Source organism: Ischnura elegans, chromosome 13, assembly GCF_921293095.1.
Source record: "Ischnura elegans chromosome 13, ioIscEleg1.1, whole genome shotgun sequence".
Taxonomy (NCBI): domain Eukaryota; kingdom Metazoa; phylum Arthropoda; class Insecta; order Odonata; family Coenagrionidae; genus Ischnura; species Ischnura elegans.
The window spans coordinates 2,626,305-2,644,495 of record NC_060258.1 but is presented as its reverse complement, the minus strand read 5'-3'; the positions used below and the strand labels follow the sequence as shown (position 1 = coordinate 2,644,495).

Genomic DNA, 18,191 nt, shown 5'->3' with positions numbered 1-18,191 from the left:
GTAAAAATATTCAACGTTTAATAAGTGAAAGATAGTAAATTTTTTCTCCAGTATAATACTTACAATATGAGGCCACCTATAAAATCTGTATAGGCTTCTTTTTTACTGAAGAGTCAGGGGAAGATAAGAGGTGGACGGGAGGAGTATGTAAGGAAGATAAGCAGGGGTGGTGTGGGATGATTGGGGCCATCAGCTGTGGCTCAAGATTTTATCTTTTATCTCCTGACCTGGGGTGCCCTGCCTTGGAATATTTAGGAAATCGTTTGCTAAGAAATGGATTTTGACAGGGTTTTGCTTCTCAATACCTGGATATAAGTTTATGAAAAATAACAATTTCGTAAGATAAAGTTCTGTGAAAGGTGGGGATATCACAGCTCATAAAATTCAATAATGTAGAAGGGCTATTTTTCTTCAACTTCCGATGTGGTATGAAAAAAAGACGAAGTGGTTAATTAGAAATTATTCCTTTGCTAAATATTAAGCACACTTGTGGTGTTCTTCAGACATAATTGCCTCGGTGATTGAGGAATTGGTCGTGCCTGTAGACACGATTTGCTATACCTTCTTCATAGGATGTTTCCGCTAATGACTTGCATCAATTTTGGCTTTGTCCTGAAGCTCTTCGCCCGTTTGAAAATGCTTCCATCCTAGGCACGTCTTCACTTCAGGGTAAAGTTGGATGGATGGAGGTAACAGGATCACCAATTATGCATGTCAGATGGAATCTTTTAAAAGGAGCTGTTGTCCATTTTCAACATATTTCAAGGTTGCGCAGTCAATTCGGTAGTCCCATGGCTCAGTAAAGTAACATAATATAAGTGATGCTGTATATGGGGAGGCAATTGAAAGCTACGGTAATTTACATTTCTTTGAGGATATAAGGAAGTGAGGGGGAAAACCTGGACTTCACTTGATTTGACGAAAGAGAAATTACAATATACATGCCGTCCAGAAAGTAACCATGCAAATATTTATAATTTTTTGATGTATTTCCATCCATGCCGGCATCTGGGGCCTAAGTTTGTAACTTCGTTTTCTCCCGAGTTGGGAGAAAAGAGACTCGTGAAGCACCAGTTTCATCCAACTGAAATCTGTAACTCGTTTCTCCTGGTAACGGAGAAAACTTTCTCCCAGTAACGGAGAAAACTTTCTCCCAGTAACGGAGAAAACTTTCTCCCAGTAACGGAGAAACTGTTTCTCCTGGAGAGTATCTTTCTCCCGACTGAAGTCCGTAACGCAATTTGGAGAAACTGACGCGCCCTGGACGGGAGCTTCGGAGTCACCCGCCCGGGACCTGGCGATTCATTTTCTCCATAGGAGAAACGAGGAAAATACCAATGGCGGACCGTTGCGGGCGATCGTACTGCGGTTCTAATTGTATTCTTGTATGGTTTTTTACGTATTTGTGACAAAAAAGAACACGAAAATGCATTCTTCAAGTTAGGCAGGCAACGAATGTAGTGTATTTTTTTGTGACAAGAATAGAAATTTTTGTATGGCTGCATTTGCAAGGAAACTACGTGCAGTGAACTTTCATTGTGCCTCTAGTATAAGTGAACAAAATTTGTGTTCTTAGTGCTTTTGGCAATGTTTACATTTCACGCATTTCGTTGTGTTGTTGTTTGTTTTTGTTTTGGTCATGTTACGTGGAGAGTGATAGTGAAATTCGAAGTTTGTTGGTGTTACAATAACTGGTTTAGCAATTTGTTTCAACCTATTCATTTAATTGTCTTCACAATGTTGATGTGAAATAACGTAATCTGATTCTAAGTCGTTAGTGATGAGTAGGAAGTGAGGTGTAAAGAATCCTTTCGAACTTCAAGGAGTACAAATTCTTTTAGTGTGTGCAAAATGATTGGAAAACCTGTTATCATGTTTTATTAGTGTTACATATTAGTGTTTTATATTTATTGTGAGCCAAGATATTTATTGAAACAGTCGATTCCGAATATAATGATTATAAGTATTAAAAAGATAGAAATGTGTGCGTTGTAGTGCTGTATGTGATATGATGAGCAATAAATATGTACAAGTTAGGGTAATTTTGCTTTGTTTTCTCTATATATGTATACCTACCTCTAGTAAACCATTTTCCCCATTTTTTCGCTATTCTACGCTGTCAGTATTTGAAATTTTTAAAAGTAGCGAGGCAGGTTGTTGTGTTTCCTAAACTATAACATTTTGGGAGATTTTAACATATGTTACTAATTGCTCGCACGTAGGTATTTGCAAGAATAAATATTTTATTTATTTATTTCCATTACCCCATAAACAGCACATTTACGGCCTTTACAATGGGGAATTAACAATGAAGGACATTCACACAACACAAACAACCATACCCTGGATATGGACCACCTATCCAGGTGGGATATGTACCATTCACACATTTATCTTAACGTTATTTTCTTTACGATTCTTTTCTGCATAATAAAGTTTTTCAATTTTCTTTTTCTACTCCCACATTGTGTATTTCAGCTTTTCGAGGATAAATGCATGTAATACTGACGTTGATAGTTATGTTTTTCCATACTCATCATGCATTCACCAATGAAAGTAAGCATCCGAAGTGCAAAAAAATATGCCATATATATCATCAATGAATACAGCGGCCGTTTGTATACAAGATTACCTACATCTAAAACATAAAAATGCTTTGGTGTTACGCATTAGTCTCTCCTTTTTCAATGGTATAATATACTCTTTTGTGTGTACTAATGAAGAAATATATCTGCGATGGATTTAAATTGATTTATCTACTATCAATTATAATTTCGATGCATCAATTTCTTTTATTTGAAAGTTTAACTTTAATGATGAACGAGTAGCCCTTATTACAGGTGAGAATCGTTTGATTTCCCTCTCGTTTTTTTATTTGAAACAAAGCTTTTCTATTGGTTCTTCATGGTATCGCTGGCTTTGGACTCAATATTTTTCATACCTATCTGCTCTTCCTATCCGATACCGAGAATTAGAGTTTTCTCCGGTAGCGGCCAGGAACTGATGTTTTCTCCGCCAAGTTACGGACTACAGTCGGGAGAAAACTACGGGAGAATACACTTTCTCCGGAGAAAGGAGAATTCAAGTTACGGACTTAGGCCTCTGCTATTAAGTTGTTATTCAGGAACATTTTTTTCTATTTGAATACAAGAGGGCAGCACTTATCCACAACATTTCAATGCATATGATACATTTTGGCTTACAGTCATCATCTGGTACAAGAATTGTTCATTAAATTCTGTGGAAATGTGTTATCATCTCTAATTTAAATATTTCCAACTTCCACCATATAGCACCTGCATCTGTCGATTTTCATCTACTGTTCTCACTTCTTTTTTCAGCAGCCTATTTTCCCATTATATTATGTCACAATAGATTTTCGAGCATGTCATCTCTATTTTCATTCTAACCTCACTTCCCTCATTATTATAGGTTTCGTAATAAACGATCGGTACTCCTGCAAGGTAGAAAACTGTCCCAACATTTTAGCGTAGATATGTCTATTTTGGTCTCCAGCGGAATTGTTATTTCCTCATAAAAACGATGGTTGTGAGTGATTGAATTTCAAAAATGCCATTCCAGGGCATTTTACTTTTTAATTTGCGTTGCATAGTAAGCGAGATATTTTTTCTCTAGTCACGCTTGTGCTAGTTGTAATGTTCCCACTCTGCTATCGACATCTTTTAAGGTAATAATTTGATATTCATTCATTTTCTTTGCAGTCAACATTTCATCCTTTCGTATCAACATTGGGATCGTGTGTTACTCCTCGCTGACCAACGCCATCACGCCTGGTTCCCATTGGAAACTTCCTGTATTCTGAATCCAACATTCTCTTAAATAATTATTTCATTCTTCGAAATAATGGCAAGCAACATTTCTGCTAGCGGCGCTGAGCAATTTGTTGAGGAGAGGCTTCTGATTGGATTGTTTACTGGTCCATTGATTCAGCATAAAGAGCTGCTGGACATGTTGGAAGATGTCGATGTTTGTTATCCACGGCAAAGAACACTATTGCATGTTGGTGTGGGACTTGGAAAAACTGACTGGGTGGAGGAACTATTGGCGAGAGGGGCCGATACAGACATAACAGATGACAGTCAACAGAATGCATTGTCTTCGGCTGAGGAGATGGTGCGGCAGTTCCCTGATGATGTAGAACGCTCAAAAGTGCTGAATTTGGTGGCGTTGGTTCACAGGAGAGACCAAGTTATTTTGCGTCGTCTGGACGCATCTTCGAGGAGGAGCACTGATCATGCGACACCCATGGCTAGCCCAGAATGTAATACTGCATCTCTCAAGTCCTCTGTGGACTCATTGAGGCGAGAGATGAAATCTCTTGTAAATCAGCTGAGCTCATCGTTGGAGGAATTGAAAGTGCAAGTGTGTGGCCGTGACGCACTGTTGCGTTGTCTGGAAGAGTCAGTGACGTCCACAGCGGAGGATGTGACGTCAATGAGGTTTGCACTTAGTGGGGAGGCATCTTTATGTGAACCTACATCCGATCCGACCAGAGCAAGGCAGGAGTGTGTGGACGCCATGATGCGAAAGACACTGATAGTGTATGGAACTGGAGTTGATGGAATGCGTAGGATGTATGAGAGACTGTATGATGGAGATGAATTAATTGCGTGTATTATTAAATATTTGTGTGGTGATGATCGGGTGAAGGTGATCGTAGACTTTGATTCTGCAAACATTGGAAGGATGAAGGAGAAATTTGTGACTTTAGATGGGACTCTGGGGAATGGGAGTCGATGGTTTTCATTTTGTGATTTTGAGAGTGAGACTGTATATTTGGGTGCAAAGGATTGTTCTGGTGATAGGGAGAAAGACGTATGTGCTAGGTTAGCTTGGGCCTTATCACAATTATCTCTGAAATTAGTTTTTGATAATGAGGGGAGGCCATATAGCAAGGGAGATGTTGAACAAGAGCGTGAGTGGATGAGGGCTATAGAGGAGTTGGAGGAGAGGAGGAAGGAGGGAGAGGAAATAGATGGGTGGATCAAATATGCGTTAAATGGGAATACCCTGAAGGCAAAGGTATCTTGGCTTGCCACAGCTGTCCCTTGGATTATCGCTTTTAATGGATCCACAAGAGGAAGAGCTATTTTGCAGTGGCAAGCACCTCTCCTCTTCTCTCTCTTTTCTAAAAATGTGATGGGAACACTGCTAGCCAAGGCTAAGTTGGGTCATATATCTATTTCTCAGGCATTTATCATTTAATTATGGTCTTAATTAAAACAATCAAAATCATTATTCGAAGCTTTATAAACAAATAAATCGTTAATTCTTAAATTGAAATATCAAAACAGTCTTGAATAATTGAAAAATTTGTTCGTAATTTAATTTTCCATGATTTCCAAAAAGTGGGCCACTCATTGGAGATTTTTTTGGCATGTAGAGGTGAAATGTAACTTCTGGCGCATTTGATTCCCAATCCTTAGATGTTCCTCCCATGTGTTATATGAGTACTTCGATCTAATGGGAGTGAGGTTTTGTAATTTTAACATATTTAAATGCAATTTATTTTAGTCAAACATTCTACTTCTTCATATTCTGAGATGCAAATTTCTTTTCAAAAGATAACGTGTGTTATAGCTCTGATATATTCTTGAATGTCATAAGTTTCAGAAGTTAACTATTCAAAACTATCGAACTCTGGATAAATCTCGTAGTTAAAGAAGAAATAAAGAAAGGGAATTGAAGAGTGTCTATATTCAAAATTATGATATACCAATCCAGTGATTCATATGTAAATTCCAAACTATAGTGTAAGTCTTGCAATATTTTTCACTCGTAAATAATTCTTCTCGAACATATGTTTGTTTGAAGATATTTAATAATTGTTGCTTATAATTACTGCCATTGCAATTTTTTAAGTAGAGGTAACATTTTATCTCACTATGAATATTGACCTAATATTGGCATCGTATTTTGTTTGTGATTGCATTATTTTTCATTCCATTAATTTATATTATTTGTTTCAGAGATGAATTTGGCCTGATATACTTTGGAGATTGCGATGAAGTCAGTTCTGAAAGGAAAATTCTGTTTAAATTCTTGTAGTTTTAAATAGCCTCTCAGTTTTTGTTGGGTTAACTCAATCACTCTTGTATTTCGTGCCATCATTACACATATCTTATGATTGTACTCAGTCAATTTTATTGATTTCATATTTGCTACATGTCACTTTTTTCACTAGGTTGGTGATCAAATTTTAAGATGCATATTGTTATAATTTTGTGGACAAATAATTTAATACGTCTTTTCTTAGTTATCCTGCTTTGATGCTTGTGTTTTTGATAAAAATTTAATTTACATCTCATGCATGCTATAAGTATATGGAAGGAACGTACCATTTTGCCTCAGCAATGTAATCCCACATTTCATTTAGCTGAAAGCCATCGTGACCAGAAATCGATTTGTAACATATGCTGCTCTTTTCTTTTTGTTAGAATTATATTTTGCCAGATGTGCTCATGTTTTTGTAGCCCTTTAGTGAACACTGTTTTGTTTTGGTTCATTGCTTTGGCCTTGTTTGGCCCATGTACTTGAGAAATTTCCCTGTATTTTGCAACAATAATGATGTGGGCATAATATTGTGTAGTGCACTATATTCCTCTAGGATTATTTGTCTAAAGTCCGTCTTGCACAAAAATCTATTTGGAACATATGCTGCTCTTCCTTATTGGTTAGAATAATATTTTGCGGTATGTACTTATGTTTGTGTAGCCCTTGGGTGTAGGTTTGTTTTGTTTCATTTATCTTGCCTTGTTTGGCCCATGCACTTAAGAGACATTTCCCTATAGTTTGCAATTATATTGATGAGGGTGTAATATTGTGTAGTGCACCTTATTTGTCAAAGATTATTAATTTCAATGATATGGTAGATAATTTAATTGTGATGTGGAATTTAATTTAGCATTTTTCAGTGTTACTCTAACAAATGTTTAGATGAGATTCCTTTAGTTTTAACTTTTTACATATTTGTAGACATTTGAGAAATGTCGTACTTCATAAATTTAAAATAGTTCTTAAATTCATTTTCCTATATGTCTGTACCCGTAGTACATTTTTATTCTATTTTGTCATTCTCAAATTTTCAATGGTGTTAAAGGAGATCATTGCCTTCATTCATTCATGCGAGTATACATTTTCAACATTCACATATCCTTTGTATAATTTTCAGTTGACTCGAAATAGTACACATTTTTTTATTAGTTAACAACGTTAAATGTCACCTTATCCTCATGATTGCAGACTTTGTTTTCAAGGAGTAAAGCAAATATGTATAATGGTTAAACAACATACCTGTTGACTTTGTATGAATTGTAACTATTTTTGTTTCATGCCTTTGTGACGTCATCATTCTCTGGGATTCCTTTTAAATGTGGGACCAATGTTTATTATGGCTGTTTATTCATCAAGTCTTACATTGGACTGAACCCCAGTCCAAGGAAGAGTTGGGTTTTTTTATTATTTTTTGTTTGACGATTTTACAGCATTTTTTTTTTTGGCATTTATAAATGTTACTTATTCAATTCTGTTATTTTGTTGTTTGATAAACAATATCTATTGCCTCTCTGCTACCTGAGGGCAACAGAAATTTGGTTGTAATTCTGTAATTTTTCCAAAAGAATATATATTTATGCTGCTAATATCATACTGAGAAATATTTACTTGGTGCTCATTGTAAATGACTTTTTAGCGTAGTTCTTGAGGGATAATAATTATGCCTTTGCTACATTATGTCAGTTGGTACAGCCAGATTAGCCATCCAGATTTTTTAACTTTGTTCCATTACGTATGAATAGAATATAATTATTTCATTATCTCATATGAAGTAGTCGTATTATAACTGGAATAAAAAAAGATTTTATGATCATGTCTGGAGGTACAAATATAACATATTAATTGCTTACTGATTATTACATGTAAATGATAAGATAGGATAATGAATGCATATTTATGAGAAAATATATTCATCTCTGAATTATTCCCGTTCATATCTGTTGGTATATCTTTGTAGTTGGATGGCAATATACCCGCACTTGAGGTATTTCTTGTTTATTTCTTTTTCGTTTTATTTTCTTCGCAATTATTTGTATTTTCAACACTTTGCATGCCATGGACGTAATATTACGTCCTGCTAATCCTTCTGAGGATTGCCATGGACGTAATATTACGTCTTTCCATTTAATTGGCTTTGCATGCGTGAAGCCGTAATATTTCGCCCGTGATTCTTTTCCAGTTTACTGCTTAGGGGTTCTGTTTTTTAAAAATCAACTGCTCAATGGAAAAAGAGTTCAATTTATGTCTTGAGGGCGAAACGTCCTCTGTAGCTACCGGCATCCTCATCTTAGGCCACTTAGTGTGAAAATTCTTTGCGCCAATGGACTGTTCGTTGAGGGTGAATTGACCCTTTTTGTCATCCAGTATTTATAATGGTTTGCTTAGAACAATGCTTTTTTATTATTTCCATACTTAAAGTAGTTCAAACTAAGCGTATTAAAACATTATTATGCATGTTATGGCGATATATCCTATGTTGCAACTTTTTTTATTGTTCAAAAACAGTAGGTTTTCATTGTTAAATTATGTATTCAAAAATTAGCAATAAATGGTATTCAAATCATTCAAAGAAAAAGAGCAAAGTCCACATTGAAATGCACATTGATAAATCTATTTTTGATGCTTATATTTAAAAAATTGCACGAATACAGTAAAAATGGCTGGATTTTTTAGTAGGGCTTTTAATTTAGCAGCCTGCACTCAAAGTGTTAAATATGTCCGTGCATAATACAATAAGGAATCAATGTATATAAATTTTTTTCAATAATCATGTAGTTGTAAATGAATACGTTTTTTGTGTAACTCACTAGTTTTCTTGAGTGATACATGTACTCATAGTAAGTGGTTCATACAATATTCTGCTACAAAGCAATTCAAGGCACATTTGGTGAAATAGCATTTCATTGAATGTGATATGATTAAACTAGGAACTTTTTAAAGTTTTGCTGCAAACTTTTGTGGAGCTTTATCCAATATTGAATATCATGCTCCACACAGATAGAATAAAGTTCGTGTGGCTCAAATTTTCAGTGATTTATTTTGTTTTGAAACCAGTATCCCATATGGTAAATCAGATTCAATTATTATTTTCACTATCAAATTTGCCATGATGCTTTCAGTGCTGTGCTCCATTGCCCATTTCCTTTTTAAATTTGTCATCTAATCAATAATCAAAGCTTGTACTATATGTTTTAATTTTGTATGCGTAAGATATATATCCATTATAAGAGTAAAAATTAAAATAATCGAGCATAACACAATATTATTGTAACTAAAAGGTATTTCCTTGTAATCCAAGGAGGATTAAACTCATTTTAAATGGCTGCCTTTAAACTGCAGGACAGTATATTATACTTAGTGGTGATAGTGCATGTAAGTATGATATGGGGAGACGACTGGCCTTGTGTATTTATTTTTAGAAGTGAAGGAGCATCATCTACCCAATTTTTCCAACATTCCACAGATTGGGGAGAGTGGTATTTCTAGCCATTTATGGTGGCAATTAGCTTCAACAATGGAATTATAGGTCAGAAGGTGAATGAAGCCCCCGCTATGTTTAATTGATGTCTTAATAGAATGGAAGGCAAAGTGTGGAAACTAGAGCATTCCAAGAGTACCAACAATAAAATGGTGGGACCATATTGAAATAGTGTCAGTCTATGATAATGGCACATATGATTTTTTTCATTAAAAATCCAGAGTACGAAATGAAATATGGAAAAGTCTAGATACCTAAGAACATTTGTTATCACTTATTAACTGTAACTGTGACTTCCTGAAGTAATGAATGCGTATTCCCATTTTTAATTTTTAGCAATATTTGAAATGGGTACTTCGCCATGTCAGTATTACTTTTTTAAATTAATTAACCACTGCAACTTAAAAGCATGAGTTCATTATGCATAGGGAGAATATAGCGAAACACGTGTCCACAGCAAATCCTGCTATTTACACCTATAAAAATAATAGGAAATTTACAAAACTGTATTTTAAAAAGTCTGACTTGGATGTAAATAATTTTTAGCATCACTTCCAAAAGACTATGCACTTATTGCACGTGGAAAGTATGCATTCCTTATCTTTTAACGCCGTAGATTTCATTTCCTTGGTATAAATAAGAATCTACAACATTGCAGATGAAAAAATATGTTCTATCGAAAACTCTGCTGTAGACAAAGTGCTTCCTATGCATAAGCATAAATGCTATACATAATGATAGAATGGTTCAACATTCTTACTTTATGGAAAACGGGGGAATTATGCTGGTCATGGAAAAATTTAGCAACAAAGATCGGATATGACCTAGAAAATATTTTACATGAATAATAGGTAATAGTATTCAAGTAATAAATCTGGAAAATGTCGGTCGATGAGATGAACCAAATTTATGGCAGGTAAATATTGATTATATTTTGAAAAGCAAGGAAAAAATTCTAGATATAAATCAATACCCACTTGGATCTGAGATTTCCTTGGCATTTATCCACATTAGTAAAATGTGACAGGTGCTCCTCCAGCTAGTGTCTACAGGCAACGAAAGTTTTCCTGCCATCCAGCTATCGTCTTCACGTCAGAAGTATTCGTTTCGACTTTCTTATGAGCTGAATATCCCAGCAGGATGACTGGAGAAACCATAGATATTATATACAGATCTATGGGAGAAACTGCCTTCGCCTTTAGATACGGCTACGAGGTGGAATGACCGAAAGCCATTACTATGCTAATGTTCTCTTCTTTACTCTATCATGAATTATTTTCAGTGAAGTTTCTAGCCTACTAATTTAATGCCAGCAATTTAGAGATTTGTTAAAGATTTTTAAGATTCGACGATTTAAGAAGCAATGCTGCCGACGCACAGTGGAATGAAATCGAAAAAAGCTGGACAAAACCTCGAAAATGGTTTTTTTGAGTATGGAAGTTGAAACTTTGCACAGTTGTTGCCAACACATTAAAGCATTTTTTGACGGAAAAATTTTTTTATAGGTTAATTTTTTATTTAAAATGCATAGCCATCAATGTTGAACAAATTTGGCGCAAATTGCCCGCTTTGAATTTTTGTCGAAATTCAGCATGTTTAGTAGTGATTCAATAGGAACAAAAATGTCTTAAATTGTTAAACCGTTTGTTAGCATTGATTACAATCAACTTTCACGACTCAGTTGTTTTATTTGTGACCAATACGATACAAAATGACGGACTCTGTTTTTCGTCAAATTTTTGTGTTTATGTAGGGTTTTAAAAAAATCACCGCGTTACCTGGAGATATTTACACCACATATAAAAAGTATATAGATTATGATAACCGGAAGGACAGCAGCAACCACCTGCGTTGCCGAAATTAAGATCGATTTTTCGAACGTGCGGCACGGCCCGGAGCTGGCTGCTGGCCACGGGAATTGCCGTACCCCACGGATGTTGAATAGTGAATCATTTTAAGCAAATTTATTGTATAAAAGCTATGATATATTATTACTACATTTATTTTCCTTTTGTTGTAACCTGATTTCTTTACTGTCTTGTAATATTTGTCATCGATGCAGTACAAAATGGCGGACGCTAATTTCAGTAACATTTTGACCCCTGCGTGCCCTGTCGATTTCTGTAACAATAAAGTCTGTTCATTGTCTGTCAGTTGGCTGTTCGTTCCCTGTTCCCTGACCAAGAGAGAACAGGCAGGCGACTGTTCGTAGAATGTAAATTGGAACGCCTTGTCTGTTCCTTGTCTGTGAGAAAAGGGTTACTTGTCTGTTCCCTCCCTGTTAAGAAAGCGGCATTCTCTGTTCCTTACCTGTTGGACCACAGACAATGAACAGGCAGGGGACTGTGCGCTGTCAGTTCATTGCCTGTTTTCTTAGGTTGTTTGTTCCCTGTTCCTTGACCAAGAGAGAACAGGCAGGCGACTATTCGTAGAATGTAAATTGGAACGCCTTGTCTGTTCCTTGTCTGTGACAATGTGGAAAGATGGTTATTTGTCTGTTCTCTCCCTATGCGCATACTTTGTTCCTTAACTGTTCGCTGTTGCTAAGTTGGACATAATACACAAGAGATAATTTATGTTAAAATAGAATTAAAAGTTGAAATTCATTTGAATGATTGTTAGAAAAAACTTTTATTGATCTTTTCCACATATTCCATTAGTTATAAAAATATTGAATACCCAGTAAACACAATGTGTTGCGGAAACGTTGCAAAAGAGTTGCAAGAGGTTGCAGGAGTTGCAGGAAGTTGCTAGGCTTTCGGCAACATTTCTGCAACGTCTTAATTACGTCGCTGATACACTCATTCGGTCTGAAAAATTTTATAGCGTAATATTTTAGCCGGAGGATGTACATATTTAAATAAGATTCATCCTATTCGTAAGACACTGATTGTATGTGAGGGTGGAATATTCATTAGGTTGCAGAAAGGTTGCGACATGTTGCCGGTCGCTCAGCGGAGTGTTATTTGGACATAGTGTTACCCAAAAATAGATTTAAATATGTGGTTTTTAAAGCGTATTTTCATCGTCTGAATAAAATTGCCTCTCACAAGAAAAAAAAAATTTCGGCCTAAATACAAATTTTCGCACTTAGAAAATTTTTAAGCAGAGTAAGCAGAAACCTTGGCCTTATGAGAAAGAAAGGAAAGACGGCACGATATCGATCATAAAATCGATATATATATATATTCGCTTCATCGAAAATATCGATATTTGCACTATCGAAGCATCGAACGATTTGCAACTCCGTCTCTCTCCCTCCAACGCTTGCGTTTTTCGGTGTGGTTTTGTGCTCTACGAATCTTAAAGAATATTTTACAATTATTTGACCCCTGCCTGTCTGGACAACGGTTTTGGTTTTGCTGATTGACTGATTTTTCTGATTGGATTTTTTTCATCAATAATGAAGGTAAGTATATTTTGTGATGTGTAAGTTTATGAAATGTGGTTTGGGTTACGATTGCACCATGCGGTATTACATGTGTCGCGTGCTTAATTTTTCAGATTGCTGTGTTCTCTCTTTAACACACCAATTATTTCTTGGGTTATTTACACAAATAAATTGTCGATTACTGCAATTTCGATCGAAATGCCGAAATTTTCATACAAAAAACTTAGTGATTTGGGTGCCCGTCATTACCGGCGCAGAGTTAAATCTTTGGAGGGTAGCAGCTCTCGTCGTATGTTGGAGGAAGGCAGTGGAAATTCTGATATAGAGGGCGTTTTGGTCAGCGATCAAAGTTCACTGAACGAAAATTCGTCTAGAGACCTCAATAACATTGATGATGATGGAAGCAATGGATCTTGTTCTAGTGGTAGTGAAGGTGGCGAGATGTTACTACGTGACTGTGGTACCGACGATTTAAGTGTCGAGGATCTAAAGGAGGATTTAAAATTATGGAGTGAGAACGTGCCGCAGAACAAGGTTACTGAGCTCCTGAAAATATTGAAGAAGCATCCTTGTTTTTCCGATCTACCTTCAGATGTGCGATCGCTACGTACCACCCCACGGTCGCTAGCAATTAAAAAGATAACCAGTGGCGAATATTTCCATTTCGGCATCCTCGAATCTGTGAAAAACGTTGTTGAAAAGATAAATGCGGATATCGTTGTACCGGATGTGATTGAACTGCAAATAAACATTGACGGACTACCGCTTTCAAAGAGTTCTGCTAGCCAGTTTTGGCCTATTTTGATGAGAATAGTGAAAATTGAAAAAATCCCCCCATTTCCTGTGGGAATTTTTTGGGGATATTCGAAACCCAAGACGTTGTGCGAGTACATGCATGATTTGTTGGATGAATTGCAAACGCTGCTTGCCAATGGGGCGTTAATTGGGGAAAGGAGGTATTCTTTTGTAATTCATTCCTTTGTTTGCGATGCACCAGCGAGGTCTTATTTGAAGCAGGTTAAGGGCCATAATTCATATTATGGCTGCGAAAAATGCCTTGTTAAAGGGCAATTTATTGAAGGAAGAATGTCGTTTTTAGGGGTCGACTCAATCAAAAGAACAGACAACTCTTTCCGTGATAAATCACAGGAGGATGACCACATTGGACTTTCACCTCTGGAAAAGCTTCCTATTGATTTTATTGAGGACTTTCCGTATGACTACATGCACATGGTTTGTCTGGGCGTGGTTCGTAAAATTTTCTACAGTTTTCTCAAAGGCCACAAGAACGTGAAACTCAGAGCAAGCAAGTTGCAGGAAATTGATGCAATTCAATCCCACATCGCATCCTTTATATGCATTGAATTTCAAAGGAAACCCAGGAGTTTGAAAGATCTTGGCCACTGGAAAGCCACAGAATTCAGGCTCTTCATTGTGTACACAGCTCCTCTCATTGTATCAAGTCTGAGTCGGGAAGTGGCTATTCATCTCCTATGTCTCTATGCTGGGATTAGAATTCTTTGCTGTCAAAAGTATCTTGGAAATGAGGATTTATTGGATTTTGCTAGGAGGAGCTTGAGGTATTTTGTATCTACTTTTCCTGATTTCTATGGTAAATACAACTGCTCATATAACGTTCATGGCATCCTTCATCTAGTGGACGATGCTACTAAATTTGGGCCATTAGATGCTTTCAGTTGTTTCCCTTTTGAAAACCAACTACAGAAACTGAAAAACATGGTGCGGAATACCAGATATCCTTTGCAATCAGCTGCTCGAAGGATAATGGAGAGGGATTGCATGAATATGATCAGTTCTAAGGAAAGAAAAGGCTGTGTAAAGAATAATCCTCATTATCAGCTGCCTGTTAACTGCTCCTTGCCACTATACCGTTTTGTTTATACTGAGTTTGGTCGCATTGGAGGTGGTGCTGATAATTGTGTTATCACAAAATCTGGTGATATTTTCTTAGTCAGGGCAATTGCAACCAGGGATTGTGGAGTGTGTTTTATAGGTAATAAGTACCTTCACAAGGAGTCGTATTTCAATAAACCATTGAACTCTGATTTAATTGGTGTGTTCAAAGTGAAAAATTTGAGTGAAAGTGAAGAAGTCATTGAAGAAAGTGATGTTGTAACAAAAGCCCTGCACATTCCTGAAATGAGAGATGACAGTGTATTTGTTGCCTCAATGATTCATAGCCTTTGGGAGTAGTATGACTTTTCATGGTCGATATAAACTTTTGCCTGTTGATAGGCTGTCCATCTAATAGAGGTGCATGTTTACAAATCTATGAGAAGCCTCTTGGACGTGATCAGCTGAACTCTAGCAGTGTCATTTTATGTGTACCAGGTCTTCATGTGATTACACGTGACATAAAGAGCAATTTTTCATTATCTATGTACTTGGTGAACTCTTACGTCACTTGAATGCTCTTACTTTTTTCATGTTCTTCGTTTTGTTTGTTTAATGATAAATGTCTTAATTTTCAAACTCTTTTGAACTGAATTTTTTGTCATCTTTTTAATTTATTTTCATTGGGCTAAGTATAACAAATATGTATTTAAATCTCCTTCAGCAGTGGGTTGTGGTTGAATTCATGGACACCAATGAGTGCAAGGCTATACCGACATTGTGGTTGTCCTCATCAAAGGAGGAATGTAGGTTTCCTCCTGAAAGTATTTCAGCAAGGGAGCTGCTTTTTAACATTAAAGCATGCATGCCAGCCAATGAGGGATGGCCCCAATACAAAATTCGCCATTTCTCTCAGAGTGTTACAGGTTTGTAAGCTGTTGAAGTTAAGGTAATTCACAATTTTTAAGTATTGGTTACTTTCAGACAATAATGTTATTTTACTGTACTTAGGAGATTATTCAGTGGCAATACAGCTGGAGTTAGATGCCGTGGATACTTCAGATGTTGATGCTGGTCGTCCACTGGGGCGAGGTCGTAGGAAGAAGAAGCCCATTATTTTTGAGAGTGATGAGGATGATGGAACGAAAATCGCAGCACCAACTAAGAGAAGCAGGATAGGTATGATTCTCTGCTGAATTTTTTTTTTGTGGACATAATATACTATAATAATATAAATGATATTGTCAATTTGAGGTAATAGTTTTACTAAAATCTAACCTCTTTATTTTGCTTAGTGCGCTGTGTCAGTGATGATTCATCACCTGAAAGGTGTGAGAGGCAGATATCACGCGAAAGCCCTCCAAAATTTATTCCGACACCACGTAAGTATTTACCTTATTATTATCTAATTAATGTGTAGGGCATATTTTGACAGAAGCAGAGAGAAAGTTGCATATTCATCTGGATACCACATACTGATGGGTAGTATGTGAATTTCAAAGGCTATCCAGATGAAATAAATAAAATAATTGTGTGATTAATACCATCTATTTGAGGAAGTTTTCCTCTTGATTGTGTGATGTGATCTTACTGATAGTTGGTTGTAAATAACTGATTTGAGTCTCTGTCAGGGTTATAATGGATAATCTGAACTCTGTTGGCATTAAATATTTTGTATGTGTTATTAAAACGACAATTTGCTAAAATTTGAAATTATTGAGGTTCCTCTTTTTTTAAGGAGCCTCTCAACGTGAGCCCTCAATTTTGAGGTCAGCAGATGTTGACATTAGTCCAGCCGAGGAAAGTAGCCTTGTGAAGAAGAAAGGTAAATTGCAATATTTTTATACTGTGGTGTCAAGTCTGTATTTGCTTAGATTCTATAAAATTAAGCATATCATTACTACTCTAATTTGACTTCTCTAAAAAGTAACTGGAAAATTATGCAGTAATGTAAGTGATGATCATTGTCTCAGTAGAAGTGAATTGTTACAACACTTGCTGTATATGTTCCTTTCCTGTTTACATTTTAAAAGTATGTCTTTCTTTTTCATGTGTGTATGTTTCTCAATGTTTGATATTTTTGCAGACCTTTCCCAAAAGTCTATATTGGAATACTTGGAGAAAATTGAAAAATCTCAGCAGGAGATAATGAAAGAAATCATAGACATTAAAAAATGTATTTCTCAAAGTAGGGTGGAAGAAAGTGATCAATACTTTGATTTCAAATTTCCGATTAAATCGGAAGAAGACTTCGATTCCTTGGAAGTCCATCTGCGGGACAAACGTTTTCAAGGAGCTTTGGTAATATTGTGTGTCCTAGTGAATGATATTACTGGTCAACAAAAAACTTTTTTTCTGTCCTAGACATGTTGTTGGGTGATCATTGAAGGGTTTTTCACGCTGATCCCAAATCTGGGCTCAGATTTTTTCTATCACGCCTTGTTCTCTTATGTGCTAACGTTATTCAGGGGAGCTTATTGCCATTATGTAAGAGAATAGCCTTTAAAATAACCATGGAGGAATCAATGAACAATCGCCAATCATCTGTGTTTAATTCAAAATTTTGAGTAACCATAAGTAGGAAAACATTGTTGCAAAAAGTAAAGTTTTTTCTTGAGAAAAAATTAATTTGTCATGGCGAGATCGATGCATAGAAATTTTGTTATTTGGATCCATCAATTTCATACTTTGACTTCAGTGTAATTCCTTTAATTTTTTAAACAAAGATAACAGTCTGAAAAATGATCCTTAGGTTCTCACCAAATCATAGAAACGGCAAAATTCTTACGACATTTTCCCTCAGTTCATCCAGTAAAAAGCCGTACACAGGTGTCATGCATCACTTAGGGGTCCCATCCTTCATCTTGGTTGCCCAACAGACTGTCAAAATATAGCTTATAACGCTGTCTCAAAAAGGAAGTAATGTGCTCCCTTTTAGCTTTAAAAGTAACTTCACCGCACTCACGACAAAAGCAATTGGGATAGTTCACGCGCTATCGAGGCATGATGAAAGCTAAGCCACGTCTCAACAGTTGCAATGTGATCATAGAGATAATAACCTTTACTTTTTGGTGAGCAAATAAAATCTCAAACCATTTTCAGAGAAAAAATGTCTTTATGCACCCATAGTTAGTCACATACTAATATGAACTGGCAACTTATTGATCATTGCTTAGAACAAAATAATAGGATAGTCCAAGATTAAACATTTTTTGGTAGTGTAGGAAGGTATGACTTCGTTGGACATGTTTTTGTCGGGAAGTTTTATTTTCAACTCAAGTTACCACTACTACTACTCTTGTTATCATGATATATAAATGAATTAAATTACTTCTTCCGTTAAAGTGAAAACATTATGCTGTCCTAAGGAAACTAGACTTGATAGAAAGAATT

The 18,191-nt window shown here is 36.0% G+C and overlaps 1 protein-coding gene across 3 annotated transcripts; it reads left to right on the top strand.

The window, feature by feature from the left end:
• Window positions 1-12,805: 12,805 nt before the first annotated feature.
• On the top strand, window positions 12,806-17,422 carry LOC124170228. 3 transcript variants are annotated; one of them, XM_046548936.1, is made up of 5 exons: window positions 15,166-15,724; window positions 15,810-15,977; window positions 16,094-16,180; window positions 16,540-16,623; window positions 16,885-17,422. In XM_046548936.1, exons 1-5 carry the CDS (start codon window positions 15,502-15,504, stop codon window positions 17,160-17,162), a joined length of 840 nt encoding a protein of 279 aa, XP_046404892.1. In that variant the 5' UTR covers window positions 15,166-15,501; the 3' UTR covers window positions 17,163-17,422. The 3 variants fall into 3 exon arrangements, 2 of the variants coding, with proteins under 2 accessions (XP_046404892.1, XP_046404891.1); XM_046548935.1 differs by having other exon boundaries at window positions 16,537-16,623; XR_006867375.1 differs by lacking the exons at window positions 16,094-16,180; window positions 16,540-16,623; window positions 16,885-17,422 and having other exon boundaries at window positions 12,806-15,724; window positions 15,810-15,933.
• Window positions 17,423-18,191: the final 769 nt, after the last annotated feature.

What these genes read in the sequence shown, in the direction of transcription:
- LOC124170228 (XM_046548935.1), top strand. Translation starts at nt 15,502, where the DNA reads ATGTATTTAAATCTCCTTCAGCAGTGGGTTGTGGTTGAATTCATGGAC. An exon ending in AACTAAGAGAAGCAGGATAG is followed by an intron (nt 15,978 to 16,093) that starts GTATGATTCTCT and finishes TATTTTGCTTAG; the next exon opens with TGCGCTGTGTCAGTGATGAT. An exon ending in TAGCCTTGTGAAGAAGAAAG is followed by an intron (nt 16,624 to 16,884) that starts GTAAATTGCAAT and finishes ATATTTTTGCAG; the next exon opens with ACCTTTCCCAAAAGTCTATA.